The sequence below is a fragment of the Cinclus cinclus genome, chromosome 1, assembly GCF_963662255.1.
Source record: "Cinclus cinclus chromosome 1, bCinCin1.1, whole genome shotgun sequence".
NCBI classification, from domain to species: Eukaryota; Metazoa; Chordata; class Aves; order Passeriformes; family Cinclidae; genus Cinclus; species Cinclus cinclus.
Window position 1 is genome coordinate 63,515,397 of NC_085046.1, and position 18,891 is coordinate 63,534,287.

Consider the following 18,891-nt stretch of genomic DNA (forward strand, 5'->3'; position numbering starts at 1 on the left):
AACATAAGCCAACACAAAGCATTTTTCTCTGGCTGCATGTATGGTTTTGGTGATAGAAATGTAGTTGCTTGAAATTAAAATCCCATTCATCCTGCACAGGAGTCCTCAGGCTGCTTGAAGACATGGGGCTTTGCAAAGCAATCTAAGTAATTTTTTGGAGATACAGGCAGATCTATGCAAGACTTTCATTCCGGAAAGATAATTGTTCATAGATACGAGGAAATATATGTGTTAAATAGTCTTTTAGTTCCAGTTCACAAATTCTAGGCACCATGATAAAAAAAAATTTGTTAACACCAGGTTATTTCTGCCATGGAGGAGATTAAAAAAAAGCGGTGGGAATGGCTCGTACATTTTGTTGTTTGCAGCAGTGGGGGTTGAACAGTGAGGACAAGACAATTTTATGCGTAGTTTAGGGGAGAAAACTGCTGAATGTTACTTTTGCTCTCTGTTGTCATTAGGGGACATGTGTATTCATACAGACATGGCTGGGATTTTCACTTTTTTTTAATTTTTTTTTTGCTATATTAGCATCGAGATTGCAGAAGTTTTAAATGCAGTAACAAACCTCTTGTTACCCAAATATTTAAGGTTATTACCCGTGAAAAACAGGAAGTTTGCCAATTATGTGTTTCATCCCTACTGAAAGATGATAACTGTGCTTTCCTTAAGTCACAACCCTCAAGGCTGCCATGGAATGACAAGACCTAGGCTTCCCTTCAGTGTTATTTAATATGTTTCACTTTGACATTATGTAAATACTCTGCTATTAGGGAATAAAATGACATAAAATTGCATCCTTTCTCAACAAGGCTTTAAGTTCTTTCTGTAGCTTCTCTCCTTTTTGAAGCTGTAATAAAGATCATAATTAGAATCCCAGTTGCTTAAGTGAGAAATTAGCATGCTCTTATATGCTGAGCTGAGCCAGGTTCCCAGCAAGACCCCCTCCGGGTATCTGTCCTGCCCCAAAATGCTTTCCCTAATACCAATTTACGTTATAGACATATTAAAGAAAATCATATTCATTGCTACCTCACAGTTAATCAGAGCCTTCAGATAGGCTTGAAATAATTTGCAGCCAACTGCCAAAACCAACTGCAGCCATTCATTTCCTGCAGCTGTACCCAGGCATGCTTTAAAACTAATCAGAGTGTCAGTCCATTGCCCAGTACCAGGACTGAACAAATTCATTCCATACATGTCCTTCAATCTTACAAATTTATCCCAAATCCTGCTTAACCCCACTGCTGACCTCCTTGCTTGATGTCTTGCTGGCCTATGGCCAAGCAAACAAAAATCTAAAGGTTTTGACTTGATGTTTTTTTCCCGTGTCGATAAAGGTTTTATTTTTTTAGAACTGGGCACAAATGTATATACCTTATCTATTAATATATATTTTAATATGAAAATAAGATTATAGCAGATTGGAATAATTAAAACCTTAATGGGGCTAAACCAAACCTAATTTGTTATTTAATTAAAAACAGAAAGCAATGAGCGCTAACACTTAGCAGAAAAAAAAATAAAAGACATTTTTATGGTGAAAAATACAAATTTAATTTCCAAATAAGTGAATGGTAAACTGTAATTGTATCATGTGCAAGAAGACACTCAGAACATATGAAACAGTAGTCACAGATTTTGCAGTCAAGATGTTCCCTTTCTGGTTTTCCAAATTGTAGCAGAAGATACCAAAGGGTAAAATAAATAAAAAGACTGTCTTCATTATTGACCCAGCGAGGGAATTGGTATTGGTGGGAGATGGATTCAGATCTCACTCTCTCCTAAATGGTGAATTTCTGTGTTTTCCCATTCACCAAGTTCTGCCTAACGTGTTTCTGATGTGCTCTTGTTTCCACAGGCCAAGACTGCAAGCACAAAGGAAGTTTGCTCAGTCCCAGCCAAACAGTCCCAGCACAACTCCAATAAAGATAGTGGAGCCGTTGTTACCCCCTCCTGCCACTCAGATTTCTGACCTCTCCAAAAGGAAGCCCAAGACAGAAGATTTTCTCACTTTCCTTTGTCTTCGAGGTAGGTGTCTGGCAGCATTGCTGGGGCACAATGTTACTCACAGAAGGAGCTGTAGCACTGCACACCGAACAGCAGCCACACAAATGTACTGCAGCTGTACTTGAAGGTATTGTGTGCATTTCAGCTCTCAGCAATTTGGCTGTATCTGCAGCAAGAGCATTCGAGTTCATGGTAAAATGAGACTGGTAATGTGCAAAAAGACATTTCTTTCATGCTTGGCTCTCTGTTACCCTGAATGGGTATTTCTCTAGCTCTCTTAAGTCCTCCCATCCTCCTTTGTTTTGTCTGACTATTAACTGAAGAAGTGCTTAACTTGCCTCAGTACTTGTTCCTGCAAGAGGAGAAAATCTGCTTGGAAATTCCCCTTCTCTACCTACTCCCTGTCATGTGTTGTTCAATCTGAGTGAGGCTTTTCATCTGACAGTGAGTGGAGGGTTTTCCATTGTTCCTGTCTGCCTCAGGAGCTGGATTGTTCCTGTGGTGATAATTAAAACAGGTGAGCTCTTCCTCTCAGCAATCCAAGTACAAAGGTGGCATCTGAAATTGTGGAGTGAAGTACTTGAATTACCTCACAGTAACAGGTGCTTGAGCCTGGCTGGAGCTGTGTGGTGTGTCAGGGATCCCTGGGCTGTGTGTCTGCAAGCCTGTGCATCAGACTTGGGGGCCGAGCATGAGGTACAGCTCACTGTTTAGATTAAGCTAGAGAAGGAGCTGTTACTCGAGTGGTCATTTTTCTTAAGACTTTCCATGCTCCTATGTCCCAAGTCATGTATTGAAAATAGCATCTTTCAGCTTAATCCCCCAATTCTCACATTATCTCTTGCTGTATGTTTCTCTATAGAGAATTTCTCTATTTCTTGTCTCACTTAGCAGTAAGTGTATCCTCTGTGCTGGAATGATGTCTCTTGCTGTTGTTTTGTCCCATTATCTGCTGAAAGGGTGTGCATTTGTTACAGATAGGGCTTGTCTGCAGAAGCCTTACCAAGTGGGTTGAATCTTTCAGAGCTTGCCTTTGAGTTCCCGTTTCTTAGGTCTCTGTTGCATCTGTGGACAGCAGTTATCAACACCACCCATAGCTTCCTGCTGAGGCTTTCTCACCTTAATGCAGTTTGGTTTGACTTTTTTATTCTTTTCTTCTGTAAGATCTTAGGCTAGTGGTACCCTCAGACTGGTTGGTAATTTATCCATCTTATTTCACATCCAATATGTAGCCTCCATCCTGTTGGGACCTCTGGTAAAGTGGGTGGGTGGAGGGGATAAAGGAGGGTGATTTGCTAGCTTTTGTGTTTGTTTTAAGGATGGAGAGGAGCAGAATCTAATGGAGTTTGAAGTGGCATCATGGTCCTCTGAAATTGAATCTGTGGAAATGTATTTCTAATTTAGTGTGCTGTGAGGTTGATCAGTCTGTTGGCAGCGTGTCACTGCTGTGATCTGGGCCAACTGCCACAGTTGTTGGTGGGAAGAGTCAGATGGGGGTTGTGTGTGTGTGTGAGCACACATGGCTGCATTCACACACTTGTTTCCACTCTTGCTAACTAAGCATGTGTTATTTATAGCTTTGAAGGCACTTGCACTTACAGAAAGGCAACCTGTGTGGGGGTGTCACTTATCTCCAGCTTCATTTCTCTCAGTGTTCTGGTTTAACAATGCAAATGGGAAGCATGGGTGCTTTAGTCCTATTCCAGTGTTTCATGTGGTTTTTTTTGTTTGTTTTTTTTTCTTTTTCTTTTTTTCTTTTTTTTAAAATCAAGAGCTGTTTAGCTTTTGCACCTGTAATTTTCTCCTTTGTTATTCATCTGTGGCATAATTGATGTTTTGTACTGTCAATTAAGAACTTGCAATTCATACCTAATTTCTTCAGTATGCAGGAGTACTCGAACATTTCTGACAACACATGCGTTCAAGACGGCAAGATCACAATTACAATTATGCTAAAAAACCACGAGGGAAGTCTGCTCTGAGTGCCACACATGGCATGTTCTTGGTCTGCTTAAACAGTCTGAAGAAAAGCAGAAAGGGAAAGCTGTCATCTATGTGTTTCAGCAGTCCTGCAAGCTTATTGCTCCATTACCCCTGTATAAAACATGAAAAGAGCCAGTTAAACAAGAGACAGGAAAATCTTCTTGGACTGCTGCTACCTGGATGCTTCTCTGTGGAGGGGCAGGAGAGTGCTGTGGCTTGGAAGGAGGAGTGGGTTGTTCAGACTTGTATTAGCATGGTTCTGGCTTCTGTGCCTAAACTGCTGTGTCCTTCAGGAGGTCCTGGCTGCCTGAGGCTGTGTCCATTTGGCCTCTGGGAATGTTTAGCTCCACGTGGTTGTCTGTTTTGATGTGTCCATTTTAAAACAAGGAGATGGAAGCTGGTTGTTAATATGCAGGTAGGGAGTTCATGTAGCAGCATGCTGGTGCATCCAGTTCCAGAAAGGTTCCACAAGGGACTTCCCAGGGCATTGGTAGGCTGAGTTTGGTGCTAGTTTTCTGGTGGTGCCTAGTGAGCTTGGAGAGGGAAGAGCCAGCAGCTTTCTAAGACCCTGCACAATGAAGACTTGGGGTTTTTTGGAAGGGATTATTTTGATTTGGAACCTCCATGCTATTATTTATTTCAGACTTGTTTGCATGGTGGGGACAGGTGGTTGTTCTGACTTCTGTCCAGGTGTATGTGTCCAGCCTTGGTTCTTTGTGTTTTCACCGCGAAATGCAACATGCATGGGAATAAGAGCACATTCACAGGGTTGAAGTTTAGCACTTCAAAAATCTTAAGTGTAGTAGTGATAAGATCCAGGACGGTAAATCCCCATGTTTGTTTAATTTAGCACTATCTTGGGTACTAGTCATTCAAAATGATCTGGTGATATAATCCCTGGATTCACAGTTAAAGACTTTTTTTGTGCAAAGGAGTCTTTTTCAGGATTGGTGGGGATGTAGCTCAGTGGTCTTCTCTGCCCTTGTCCCACCACACCCAGCAGTGGCGTCAGAAGCACAGTTTAAATTTGTCACACCATCAAATCATGAATCACTAAGGGTGGATCAAGATCACCAAGTCCAACATTCCACCGTGAATTGACATGTCAGTGTGTACTTTCATTTACTGTTTTCAAGCAGAGAAATTTAAGCACCCTGTCACCACTACAGATTCCTCTTCATTGTTCTTGCAGGGTTTGAGTGGGAGCAGCTGAATTTTGTCAGTGAAGGAGAAATACTATCATGCTACAGTGTGGAAGAAAGGCCCTTGACATGCATAGGATTCCATACTTAGAAGTCCCATTTACCTGTCCTGCTGTGTGAAAGAGAATCTAATGATTCAAATAATTTTAACTTCTCTCCCCCCCCCCCCCCAACTCCATTAGCACCCTGTAATTTCAAAGGGAAATAATTTAACCAAGGTGACCTGCTTGGTTTCATTATCCAGAACACTAAGGCTTTAGACATCTTTTAATTAGTTTGTTTTTCAAACTCTTGATTTGATAATACACTGTACTAATTACTTCTTAAAAGGTAAGTGGAGCACAATGGAAAAGCTGTAACAGTTCATGAATATCTGAGCAACCTGGAATACATTTCTAGACTGACCAAACTTGGCAAATCTGCTCTGCTTTCTGTTATTTTCAAATCCTTCTTTTTAAAAGATTGGTGGGTTTTTAAAAGTTTTATTAAATTGTGACCTAGAATTTTCAACACAAGGAAGGGAATAATGCAGATATCTCTGAAGTGTTTGTCTGCAGTGTTCTTATCTTTAAATAGCTGCTTTGAAGGAGTCTGTATGCCCTTTGCCAGAGGCATAATTAGTATCTTTCAGCAGCATGTAGATACTAGTGTGTCATCTCAGTGTGGCTGTACAACAGCTCTCACTTGTACTGTGTTTTCTGCCTCTGATCATATTTTTCTTAATAGCTTCTGTTACAGTGCATTTAAGTTACCTCTTCTTCTCTCTGTAATTATTTACAGGTTAAAATATTGTGAGTCAAATATCAGGCTAAAGGAGGAAAGAGAAACAACTCCCTGTGAGCAATAGATCTTTGGCAAAAGGTGGTAACAGGAAGACTATGATTAGGAGAGTACATTTTAAGAAGTTTTCCCATGATCAATTTTCTAATTAAACTGAGCCTCTGGGAGTTACATGCTAGAGAATTTCAGAGATTCCTAAATAAAAATGGTTTAATTGAGATCTCACAAAGTGAGTTTTCCGGCTTTTCTGTTCTGCAAAATGTGTGATTGTTATTTTTCTTTGAGTGCTGTGCTGGCTTAATAATCTGATGATTTATTGCAATAGGGCAAAATCAAAATAGAAAGTTTCACTATAGCATGTTTATCTGAACCTCTAGCTTTTAGTGCAGTGTGCTCTTAAACAGGCTTTTTATTCTTTTAAACACCTGTATTTGGGTGGTTAAAAGGATCAGGGGCCTTTGATCAGATTCTTCTTTTCTGAGTCCTGGTAGGAGAGGTTGACTGTCAGTTCATAGCTGAAGAGATTTCCGATTGCAATGGGAGATCCCCCCAGAGCCAAAACTTGGGGTGTCTTTAATTTTGGGTATGTTAGAAAACACCTTTTAGTTTGCCTATCTTTCAGCAAGGCAAAAGGTGTGTTTGCCTGTTAGTTCGGTGTCAGTAGGTTCTGTAGTCAATATGTGCTGTACTTGGAGAGCTGCTGACTTGCATCAGTCACATTCTAGAAGCACTGGCCATTGGCACCGTGGACACTTGCTCACCACATCAGAGTAAGCAGATTGAATAGCACAGCAACTTGATTAGGCTGGAAGCAAAGCAATGAAATGCTGACACTGTCCAAAAGTATGAGCTGCTTTGCAGTCTGGGTTAGTTTTTAAAATTCCAAAATAATATTAAAACATGCAGACATACAATAATTAGTTTGAAATACTGGAAGAAAAAAAATTCTTGATTTTTGTTATATAATTTAGTATTTGAAACTTTTCGGATGGATTGAAAATGTAAGAATAAACTTTAAGGTGCTGAATTTTAATTGCACAAACCATTAAATAAAAACAAGTTTGCATTTAGTAATTGTAACCTCAAAATTTCTAAGCACTCTTTTAAAATTAGGAGTAACTTTGAAGTGTAGAATGTAAATGAAACCATTTAGGCCACCTATGGAATATGAGCTACTAATCAAGTCTTGTGGTGGTTTAGGGCAATTGTAATTTTATCAATGCTGTCAGGGAGAAGTGGTTACACAGGCTCAGAGTGAGCAACACTTGTGTAAAGTACAGAGAGAGAAGAGAGCCTGGTGACCGCCACCATGCCATTATTCCTTCCCAGGGGAACAGAGTGCTGCTCAAGTGCCAAAACTCCAGACTTCCATTGGAAGATGCAATTTCATGCCAGTGTATGCCTACTGGGAGGTTTAAGAGATTAGAAGAGGTGCTGAAGAAAGATAGAGTATCCTGTGTGTAGTACTACAGTTAAATGAAAGTTTTTTCTTGCTCTTCCAGTTTTGGGGCCCTTTCTGATGTTAACGAGTCCAGTATCCTCCCTTGCAAAAAAGCCACCGGATGCAGTTATCTGATTGAAATGGGAGCCTTATCTTGAGGTTTAGCTCTTGTTTGCCACAGTCTCATTCTGAGTCCCTCAGTGAGCTGCTTATTTTTTTGTAAAATGAGGATAAATATTTAACTCTGGATATAGGCTTTGACATAGCTGGATGTTGATTATGGATGAACTCCTGGCATAAAATCTGATTGCTGCAATAGCAGCAGCAATTCAAAGCCTCACAGCCCAGGTGGGCAATGTAAAGTGTTCTGGCAAAGGCAATTCCCACCCTTCATCCCACCTCAGAGGTTTTCCCCTGAGCCTGCTTCTCTAACCCTGTATATATGGTGAATATGCCAGAGCTTCAGTTATCCAAGTGACTGATTTTGTGCTAGGGGTGGGACCCAGGATCTCTTGGGTATGGAACATAGCCTGGGAGCTTTTTGGGAATGTCATTACAGTGCTTTGAAACTTCCATACTTGTTTGTTCTTGGTAGGAGGGAACATAAAGTTGGGGGTTGAAATGCACGTGGAAAGGGTTGGTTTTGAGTAAACCACTGTAAAATCCAGTCAGACTGGTGGAGTTAAATTACTCTGAGACTGTCAGATACAAATTGTAGATCTGAGAAGCACTCTTCTAAAATTTTGAGTACTCTGTTACTCTGGAGTGTTTTGCTAAGCTTGGAAAGTAGACATTTTTTTTTCCTGCAGATTCATGCATTTCCCCACCCTTGCTCCATTTCCCTAGAAAAGGAAAAAAGAATTCTTCAGATTTTGGGTTTATCTCTACTACTTCAAAGAACAGACTGAGAAGAAAATGGGGTTTATGTTGCTATACTAGTCGATAAATTAGCTGTAACACCAGGCACCATGTGATTTGTACAGTGGCAGCAGGGGGAAGAGTTGAAGCTCAGTTTTATTTCTCTATTTGGGATAGCCTTTTCCTTCCTTTTGCTGGGAGGAGCTCCCACTGGGACTGTTCCTGCAGGTGGAGTCAGACAAGTGAAGTACAAATCCACTTTCATACAGAGTTTATGCAATTTGTGCTCCTTTAGCTGGGCTTGGTTAAAAAACCATAAGGTGCAGGCATAAATTACATATATTTGCACTTCAGGGATTTGACACTGTCCTGCCAAAACATAATAAGTGGGACATATAATAAATGAGAAGCAGGCCCCAAATGTTAAGCAGTGAGATGCCAGCACATCAGGAGCATTTGAGAGGCAAGGTTTTTCCACCTGCATGCAGCCACAAAATGGGGCTGTGTGTCAGAGGAGAAGCCAAACCTCTGAACGTGGCTCACTGTAGGGCTTGGCAAGCCATGTGCTCTTTTGGGGCAGGCTGAAGTCCCACATACCTTGACCTGCCCTGTGCTTAAATCATTCTAATGTCTCAAATTGTTTTAAGATTTTTCCAAAGCACATCTGGGTTGTGTTTAATTGTTAGAAGGGAAAAACACAGAGGAGCTAGAGGGGGGGAGTTGGTGTAAATAATTCATGGAGAAGAATCCTCCAATTTTGCAGAAACCACAGCCGAAATTACAGAGAAGGCTTTTGGACTGGGATTATTTTTGTTGTGGTTGTAACATACCAGGGTTTGAATCCTGTCCAGATGAAAACATTTGGTTTGTACTTTAGTAAATACTGCAGAAGCACTGCCAGCTAATTCTGAAGAGTAATGAAATAGTATTTTTGGCAAAGCACATGCACTTTCCATACTTCTGATTTTACTCTTCAGATCCAAATTCAGAGGGTTTTTTAAACAAGTTTAGGTAGTCTAAGACAAAAGCTAATACAATTTAATGAGAAACAAAACGTAATTTAGGAGAGAAAACTACACATTTGTCAAAAAAAACCACATGCAATAGCCTCATTAGTCAAATAAAATGTCTGAAAAATAATATAGTTATTCTGTTAATCAGTCACTTGCTGCTGAGGTCAACTGTATGTACAGGCTGCAAAAGCATCAATTCTACCTACTGTTAGTAGTAGCAAGACTGAATTTTGCACATGCAAAATCTTTCCTAGAAAATTGCTAAAAGTAGCACCATGACTTAAGCCCCCCCATATTTTACTTTGTACTTATTGTTGTGTAAGCATCAAATTATTGTAACAGAGGGCATGAAATACATTTGTCATTCTTTTATATGCATTAGGCCACACTTAGTGTGTAGTTGTGGTAATCATTTTTCCTATATAGTTAGGGTTTCTTTTGTTGCTCTCACAATAGGAGAGAAGACAAAGTACTCGAGAGAATTTCAGTAATGGAACTGAAGATACTGATGGAAGCAGTTGCCAAACATACTTCAAATCTAATTTTTAAAAACAGCTGACTGTCCTCCCTTTTTGTAATAATTCATAGCTCTTTGTAACCTTGATGAGTGATTTTTAAAAAGCCAGCTCATCATTAATGATTTTCTCAGAATTTGCCACACACAGTATCTGATCCTAGGAACTCTTGTAGTGGTGAGGAGAGGGTGCCTGGGGTTGTGTCGGCTGTCCAAACTTTCTGTGTGGCTTGCAATCTCTTAGGCAGACATGGACATTTTTTAGGCTTTCAAAATCTCACTATGAGGTCCAGCTTTGGTGATTTGGCCTTTCCCTAGTGTTTTGGAGGAAGGGGAGAGGACTGGGAAGTTCCCTCCAGGTTGCTTTGCCACTCTCAACTGTGAGACTTGTTCAGCAGGAAAAGGTGAGTGCCACGTGTCTGGATCAGGGCAGCAGGTTGATTGCACTATGAGATGTATTGAGCCAGCCTTAACAGCAATGTCCTTTCCACATTACTGTATTTGTTTGTATTTCTTGTCAGTAATCCCTTCCGTATCTCCTTTCTCCCATTGTTCCCACAGCTTTTGTCCTATGCTAGTGCACCTCTCACCACTCACCTTTCTGCAGCCCCACAACATCTGGGTTCTTCCCTTCTGTTCTGCTGCACTTTACAGCCTTTCTTGCAGCTTCCTCCTTCTGCCTTGCCTTCTCCTTCCTTCCCAATATGTTGCAGTTGCCCCATCCAGATCTTTGGTGTCATCATATGCTTTTATGCAAATACTGCTGCAAAACAAATCAGCTGTCTTGAGGGAGTGGGCAGGGAAGAAAAGCATTTAAGAATTGTGTGCCTAGACATGATCAGGACACAATGTGAAATGTGCAGCTGCTACACGAGATTGGAAACATACTGCATTTAATGTTTTCTTTAATTACATAAAGTGATATATTATGCTATGCATTCAATAAGAAAAAGCGTGCAAAGAAGTTTTCCAAATCTTTTCTTGAGAGCTTGTAACATTACATTACAGTTACAGTGTTTATTGATGGACTTTAATTTCCGTAGTCTGGGGTTTTAATCTGAATCAGTTCCCTGATCTGATTCACCACATGGCTTCACAAAAAAAATCACATGGCCACAGTTGAGGAGGTGGCACAGGTATAATAAGAGGCCAGATGGAGGTAGATGTTCTGTAGGCCATTTTTGATGCCAAGAAAAATGTCCACACAGCCACCAACAGTTTAGATGGTTCCTTGCATGAAATGTCTTCTAAATGAGTGATGAGAAGTCAAATTTAATTTCTAGGCTGCCATGAGATTTGCTGAGTAAGCAGGCTTTTCAGGTACCTGCTGGTGGGGTGGGTGGCAGGGTGGGTTTCTCAGGGTGGAGGGCTGCTTGTGTGCTTTCCCCAGGCTCTGGAGGGCTGCTCCCTGCTCTCCCACTTCATCTGCTCCAGTGCCCATGGTAGCAGCTGCCTGCATGATGTGGGGGCTCACAGCACAGCAGGAGATTTGTAAAATTCAATACTGCCACAGACTCTCGTAACTCTCTCACTCAGATTTTTCTGCTGCTTTCTTGGGGATGGAAAGTGAGGAAGTGGGGAATTGTATACCTAGAGTGCTGAGACCTGGCAGGCACCACCTCCCAGGCACAGATGTTGCCCTTTATGTGCAGCATTGCTGCCCTTCTTTTTTACTGTTGGTTATTAATTCCAATGTCACTCTTTATATTACCCTTGGTAGGCTTTGCGAATCACATTGTGGTGCTGTGGAGGGCAAGAGGAAGAAGAGGGATGCTTGCTCATCTTTATTTACTCTTGCTGCATGGTTGGCAAAAATGTGCAAGAAGAAACCAACGTAGCTGCCCCATGGGTTTCTGTTGCTGAGTGTGTCCAAGAAGAGACAAACATGCAGAATAGTGATCCATGAATTTTACATATCAAGGAAGCCCCTACAACACTATGCTTTGTGAATGTGTGTGTATGGATGTGTCTGGTGAACCTACAGTTTTCCTGATTCTCATGCCATTTTGGAGGGCTTTTATCATCTTGCTGTCATACATAATTTTCATGGTAAATATCTGTTACACATAGAATAACCTGAGAGCAACAGCTGTCAACAAAGTCTGTAAGGAAAACCACCATGGTCTTAACTTCCAGTGAAGACCAGCCAGATTTCTAGGAAGGCCAATATATTTGACCAACTGATACAGCTGGAAAAAACAATCAGCTCTTGAGCATACTTTCTACTTCACATTTCCAGTGATCTTGAACATTTATAGCTACAGTAACACTTCTTGGTATTGCTTATATAAATCAGTAGCATTGAGTAACAGATGGAGTCCCCTGTAGAGATAGGCTGTGGCATCACATACACATCCCTATCTGATCTCAGACAGAATGAGGGATATTTAGGACAGGAGTCATTATCACACAATATTAAAAAGGGTGAGTGATGACATAGCTTCCACTCTTCACAATGCAGGTTCATTCATATGAGTTTCATTATTCCATCAGTCATAAGAAGTCTGAGTATTATTTCCATAAGAGGAGTCTTGGGGTGGGGGAGGGATTGCTTAGCTCTTTGCTTGGTGTAAACCAGCAGTGCACATGAACTACTTACGTGTTAGGTGTTATTTCATAACCATAATTGCCATTCTTTCAGCTTGAATGAAATCACTGTGTACTTACAGGCATGTCGTCCCTTCCGTTTGCTCATAAAAGGGAATTTGCAGTGTCTTGATCTTGGCCAGCCTGTTTCAATATTTTAAACCAGTGTTTTCTCAGCCTTTTGGATATGTTTAGCTACATAGGCTTAAATGAAAGTGGTTTTTACCAGTTCAACACATATTTGTGAACAAATTATTTGAGGCTCTTCCAGAACTGAAGCTTTGCTGTAAAAGATGAGGATAAATTAGTTCTAATACAAAAATTCGGCAAGAAAACTCAGAGCTTTTAAATTTCTTTCAGAGTCTTCCATCCATAACAATGCTTAAATAGAACAATAATGTGCAAGTCCAGATTATTTTTTTTTCTTTCTGTTTGGCAAGTCAAGTTTAATAAATATGTAGGAAAAGGTGGTGGGAAGTAGGGGAGGAGACCCAGACTGAACACTAGCTTTTCTCCAAGGTCTCATACTGCAGAGCACTTAGATCAATAAAGTGAGGGTTAGCAGGACTCTCCTGTGTTATTGGATCTTGCTAGTCTAATTTCTCTGGAAATGTACTTCCCAAACAGTCCCAGCTGTCTCAGGAATGTAGTTTAACCATTGTTGTTCGTAGTTCTCGATTGGAAAGAATTAAAAACTGTCATTCTGACAGGAGATTTATGCACTGAGATTATAATGATTGAATACCAGGAGTTAGGTGAAGTTTGTGCTTGTTCTTGAGCTTGGGTAAGATTCTCCCTACTTTCTAAACAGACCGACATAGTACTGTGTTTTATTCTCTGCTTTAAGAAGAAGAGAAAAACAAAAAGGATTGCTGTTGTAATAACAACATTTGCATTACAGATGATACATTTTTGTTGGTTGCTATTTAAAGCAGCTGCCAAAAAACCTCAGAGATGTGGAATTCTAAAAAAGATAAAGCTGAGAGAACAGGCACTACTTCTAGACTGCTGTTTTAGTGTCTCAGAAGGATAATTTTTCTGACTATTTCACTAAGTATAACAGGGGGATTTCAGTCTGTGTTTAAATCTCATTTTGAGGGTTCCAGACAATAAGGTTCTTTTACTCTATCATTTGTCAATGCACAATGGTGTCTGATGGTGTCAGACTTCAGATTCTGATAAGAACTGATGCACTTGTATTCAGTTTCTAAATCCATAGTACTCATTTGGGTATCTAGATGAAAGAAGAAAAAGTTCTTTTTCAGGTAGCACTGTCCTAGCAGTAACTACTTCAGAATCTTCTAGTTATTGTTGAGACTTAAAGCTCCCCTAAAAGCAGAAGAATTAATGTGCCTCACAGCACGTCTTACCTACTTTGTTTGATTGCTTAGACTGTGCCAGAAAGTTCTGGGCTTGCATAAAAAAAGCAAAGGTTTTTTGTTTAAGTTGCTACAGCTTCCCTGCTGTGAAATATGTCAGCAGTCTTAATTTGATCATCAGTCTCTATAAACATGAAAACTGTAGCATGCAAAAGCCTTTCCCCCTAGCATAACAGTATGTGTCCATACGTTTCTGTCTACATTGGATGGAATAAAACACAATTTCAGGGGGGAAGAATCATTGCCTCAATGCTGCTGTAGTGTTTCTCCTGGCTGCCCCAGGGCTACCACTGACACATAGCACAGGATGCTGGTGAGGAGTTTCTCTCTGCTTCTCCCCAAGGCAGCCACAGTTCCAAAGGGGCTGTTACAGAGGCCAAAAGCAAACATTTTTACGGGTGGGGGCTAAGCTTTCGGTGGGATGGAGGAGAGAATTGGAAGGGTCAGTTTTCAGTAAGAAAACTCACGAATTGAGATAAAGACAGTTTAACAGGCAAAGCAAAGCTGCAAGCAAAGCAGAACAAGGAATTCATTTGCTACTCACTGTTGGCAGGCAGGTGTTCAGATGTCCCCAGGATGAAGGGCTCCATCACATAAAATGGTTACATGAGAAAACAAATGGTGTAACACTGAATATCCCTGCCTTCCTTCTTCTTCCCCCAGCTCTTATTTCTGAGAACAGTCCTATGGTCTGGAATATCCCTTTGGCCAGTTGTCCTGTCTGTGTCCCCTCTAGCTCCTTGTGCCCAGAGCCTAGCACCCTGGCATGCTTGCTGGTAGAACAGCATGTAAAACAGGCAAAAAAAGCCTTGACACCATGCAAGCACTGCTCAGCAATGGCTAAAACATCCAAGTGTCATGAACCCTGCTTCCAGCGCAAATCCTAAACATAGAATTATTCCAGCTACTATGAAGAAAATTAACTCCATCCAAATCAAAACCAGTATTAGGAATGGATGATTCATTGCAGAAAGTCTATCCCAGTATTTGTGCCATGTTAAGGTAATTAATTCATTAAAAAGTAAGTTTTGTAGTTAAAAGTATTTTGTACGAGCCTGGTGGAAGCAGAAAATAAACTATCAAAAATAAGCTTTAGTTAGTTATTGGCAATGGCAACACGAACAGCTCAAAACCAAACACACAATTGCAGTTCAGATGAGCTTGAAGCTAGAAGTGCTTCCTAAGGAAGCACCAGCCAAATAGCCACTACCTTGTGTTGGTCTCTAGCCCAGTTCTCTTTGTCCTTTTGTTTTATTTGGCTGCAGGACAGTAATTGAAGTTGCTGTTATCCAAGTGTGTTGATGATACTTTTTTCCCTTTCTTTAAAAGAAATTTTTATTTGGGAATAACTAGAAGGCTCCTAGGGCACCTGTGCCTCCAGGGGACAGACAGTAGACTGATTTTGAAGTAGAAAGTGATATTAAGCACAAGGGAAAGTGCCCATTAGTTGTCAGCAGTATTTGTACATTTAAAAATTATGGGAATGTCATGGGAAGTATTCAAGAGATGAGAAGCAACATCCTTAAGAGGAGCACACCGGGAATCAGAAGGCCTTTCCTCCTTTTTTTTCCTTTGCCAGGAATCCTCTAGGCAAATCAGCTTCTCAGTGTCTTGGCTTTTCTGTTTATTTCTTACTGCAGAATACCACAAAACTTGGCATACAATATTGTAGAGGTCTACACAGCATTATGAACTTTAAATGCTTTTAAAAAACAGAAATATATCACTGCAGTGCAGACTAGTTTTTTGCTCTTTTTTCTTATGTTTGGAAAATCTGTAAGCTTCTAGTTGTATGTTAAGATTTCAGCAAGGCACTTGAGCACGCATTTGAAATTAAGCATGTGCATTAGTCCTTTTCTGAATACACAGGGCTATTAATTAGGGCTTGTAGCAAGACTGATTGTCTGAAGTATGAATAGAATGTGCTTGGGGGGGGGGGGTGAGGGAAGTGTTGATTTTCAAGCAAATGCATATCCTGTTGGTAAAAACTAATAAATAAAAACCCTCTAGTTAGTCATGCACTGGTCTGACCTCCCAGCTCAGTCCCACTCTCCCCTTGCTGTGCATGATGCTGAAGTAGGTTATGATCGATGTGGTTAGTGCAGTAAGTGAATGTAATGATGCTAATGAGCCATTTCTTTATAATGATCAGGTTCTCCAGCCCTGCCCAGCAACATGGTATATTTTGGAAGCTCTCAGGATGATGAGGATGAGGAAGAGGAGGAGGAGGAGACAGAGGACACAAAAACAGCCACAAACAATGCTTCATCGTCATGCCAGTCAACCCCTAGGAAAGGAAAAACGCATAAACACGTACCAAATGGGCAAGGTAGGTCCTCAGTAGTGCTGTTCTCCTGCACCCCATAGTAAAGAAATTTATGAGGTGAATGTGCTCAATCTTTGTCCGTTCTTCTGGGTCTGATTGAAAAAGTGGTGGAGTAAGATGCAATTTTAACCTTGTGCTTTAAGGTGTTTCTTCTGACAATCTGAACTCTGTGGCAGAACTATATACACACATATATACATATATACTTACATGGAGGTCAATCTTTTCTCCATGTTACAAGCAATAGGACCAGAGGAAATGGCCTCAAGTTACCCCAGGAAAGTTTTAGATTGGGCATTAGGAAGAATTTCTTCATTGAAAGGTTACTGTCAAGGCTGCCCAGGGAAGTGGTTTAGTCACTATCCCTGAAGGTATTTAAAAGCCATGTAGATGTGGCACTTAGGGGCATGTTTTAGTGGTGGACTTGGCTATATTACCTTTATGGTTAAATTCAATGATCTTAAAGGTCTTTTCCAACCTAAAAAATCCTGTGATTCTATGAGGTGTATTTATATATGTACACACACACACACAAAGGTATAGACACAGTCATGCTCTCTGGCATTTTTGAGACTGATGTTTAATTTAGAATGACTTTATTTTATTGGAGTTAAACGTAAGCATTCGTAAGTGTTATCAAACCGCATGCCAGGGGCAACACTTAATTTCTCTTACGTGCTATTGAGACCACACTTGCAGTAGGTTGATACCACATCATGTTGTTGACTGAAACATGTTATGGAAGGAACTTTTTCAAGTCAATTATTTCTCTGCAAATCAGCAAAAGCTGCATTAATTACACAGCAATTGTGTCACGATGTCCTAGTGCCATATCTTGAAAAATGGATCCATGTATATTGCAACATTACCTACCATATAATGGAGATTTAAAGCCATGCTGAAAATTTCTTGAGTGTGCTTTAATGCTCTCCTGCCAGTGTCCTGTGTGATGTGGTTCTTGCTCCAGTAAGAGCTCTTGTTTCATAACTCTGTGCCATCTCTGCCTGACATAATTTCAGAATGTAGCCTATGCTCTTTGTTCCCTTCCTCACTCTTAGTTTTCCATGAACATCTTTCTTTCTGGTTACTGACTGCCCTTCAGCTCTTCTCCTTTTGGTAGGAGGACTGAGAGGAAGGTCTCTTCACAATGCACTTTTTGAGAGGCACCCTGTGCCTGCTCTGTTTGTTTTTTTATGCTACCTTGCCCCAAAGAAGAGATTAGTAGACCCCAATTACTTCACTGTGCTGATCCTCATCTCTGCCTTTCAAAAGGGTGTTTTCTATAAATGGTGTCTTTGTTATGTATGCCAAATTTTTTTTCATGACTGCATCTGAATCTGTTTTTATTGCATGCCCAAGCTCAAAAACTCACTTTTTGTGAATGACTTGTGGATAATTGCAAGGGGATGTTACGCCTAATAGCATTTTAACTGTCAGCTGTGACCTGGACCTTTAGTGCTTTACCAGCCATATAGCAAAACTTGGCACTTAGGATTGATTTCTAAATAACCCCCCCAAAATAAGAGGCACAAAAACTCTGCATATGGAAAATGAGGCTGCACGTAACAGAACTTCTCCCTTAGAGTTTTAAATGTGATATATCATTGCAAAAGGAGCTGATCCTGTTCCTTGAGAGTGTCCCAGATGGCAGCCACTTTGAAATTAGCTCAAAACCGGAGACCCCTGAAGTCTTAATTGGGGGTAAGTAAAGGCAAACATAATGAGCCATATAATGGCTTCATAATCTTTATCAATATAGATTAGAGAGAGTGTAAATGAAGCTGCTGCTTTACTAGAGCTGGAAAAGACCTCTATAAAATACATAGGAGACAATGTGAGATGTTTTGACAAAGGTGAAACAGGAATTCCCAGAGAAGGCAGCTGCTTCTTCTTCGTCATTGTAATTTCTTTTTTTCTTCTTCTCTTATTTTTTTTAATTAAAATTTCCTTACCCAGGGGTATTCCCATTCTTCAGTGTCTGTTATGTTGGTTGACAGCCAATAGTATTTTTGTTTCATGTGAATAAAGTAGGTTCTGGTTCATGTGTGTCTGTTTTAAATGAGACCACACACAAAGGCAGACCAGGGACGGGTGCAGCAAATGAACTTAATCTAGCGTGAGAGTCTATTTTTAATGAATTAAAGTCTTTTGTTTTTAATATACAATGTCTAGTCAAGCACTTTGGACCTGAAAATGCTAAGCATTTGCTATGACATACAACAACAAAGGTTCAGAGCTTGATTAATATCATTAGACAGTGTCAAATAATTGCTTTCTGCTCAGTGGGGGCCAGAACAATTTTTCTGGGCAAAGTCATTTGTCAATATCCTCTTCTGATGCCAATATGAGGCATTATTAAGGTTGCACACCAAACTATTTGTTATAACTGAGCCTGTTGAGCCACCTTTTGGAGAGCTAACTCAATCGAGAATGCCTGGGTGTGAATGGGAAGCACGTATAGCACGTGGCATAGCTTAATGCACAAGATGAATTGGCTCGACTGACTTGTTGCCTTCCGACCTTACTGCTTACACGGTTACGTTTAAAGCATCAATTTGTTACCTGTACCTTTTCATCCTCCTTTCATAGTGCTGCTGATGTGCTGCACACACATCCAGCTGTAAAAGAGCAAAGTGATATATTTGGCAGGAGAAGTGTTTATCCCCTGCATTCATGGGAGTGTGTAAAAGGGAGTGTATCTTCCGGGGAGATACTGGGTCTAAATTGCATCTCACCACTGCTCAGAGGAAATTCCAAGTTGTAGGTAAGAGGGTAGGCTTAGGTCTTTGTTCCTTTAAA

General features: G+C 40.5%; 1 protein-coding gene across 1 annotated transcript in view; it reads left to right on the forward strand.

The window, feature by feature from the left end:
• The window catches only part of JARID2 (jumonji and AT-rich interaction domain containing 2), a 208,760-nt gene that overhangs the window by 147,524 nt on the left and 42,345 nt on the right, over positions 1-18,891 (forward strand). Inside the window, exons 4-5 of the mRNA XM_062508680.1 lie at positions 1,862-2,031; positions 15,919-16,095. Coding sequence (XP_062364664.1) covers positions 1,862-2,031; positions 15,919-16,095 — 347 coding nt within the window. The remainder of the gene's footprint in view (positions 1-1,861; positions 2,032-15,918; positions 16,096-18,891) is intronic.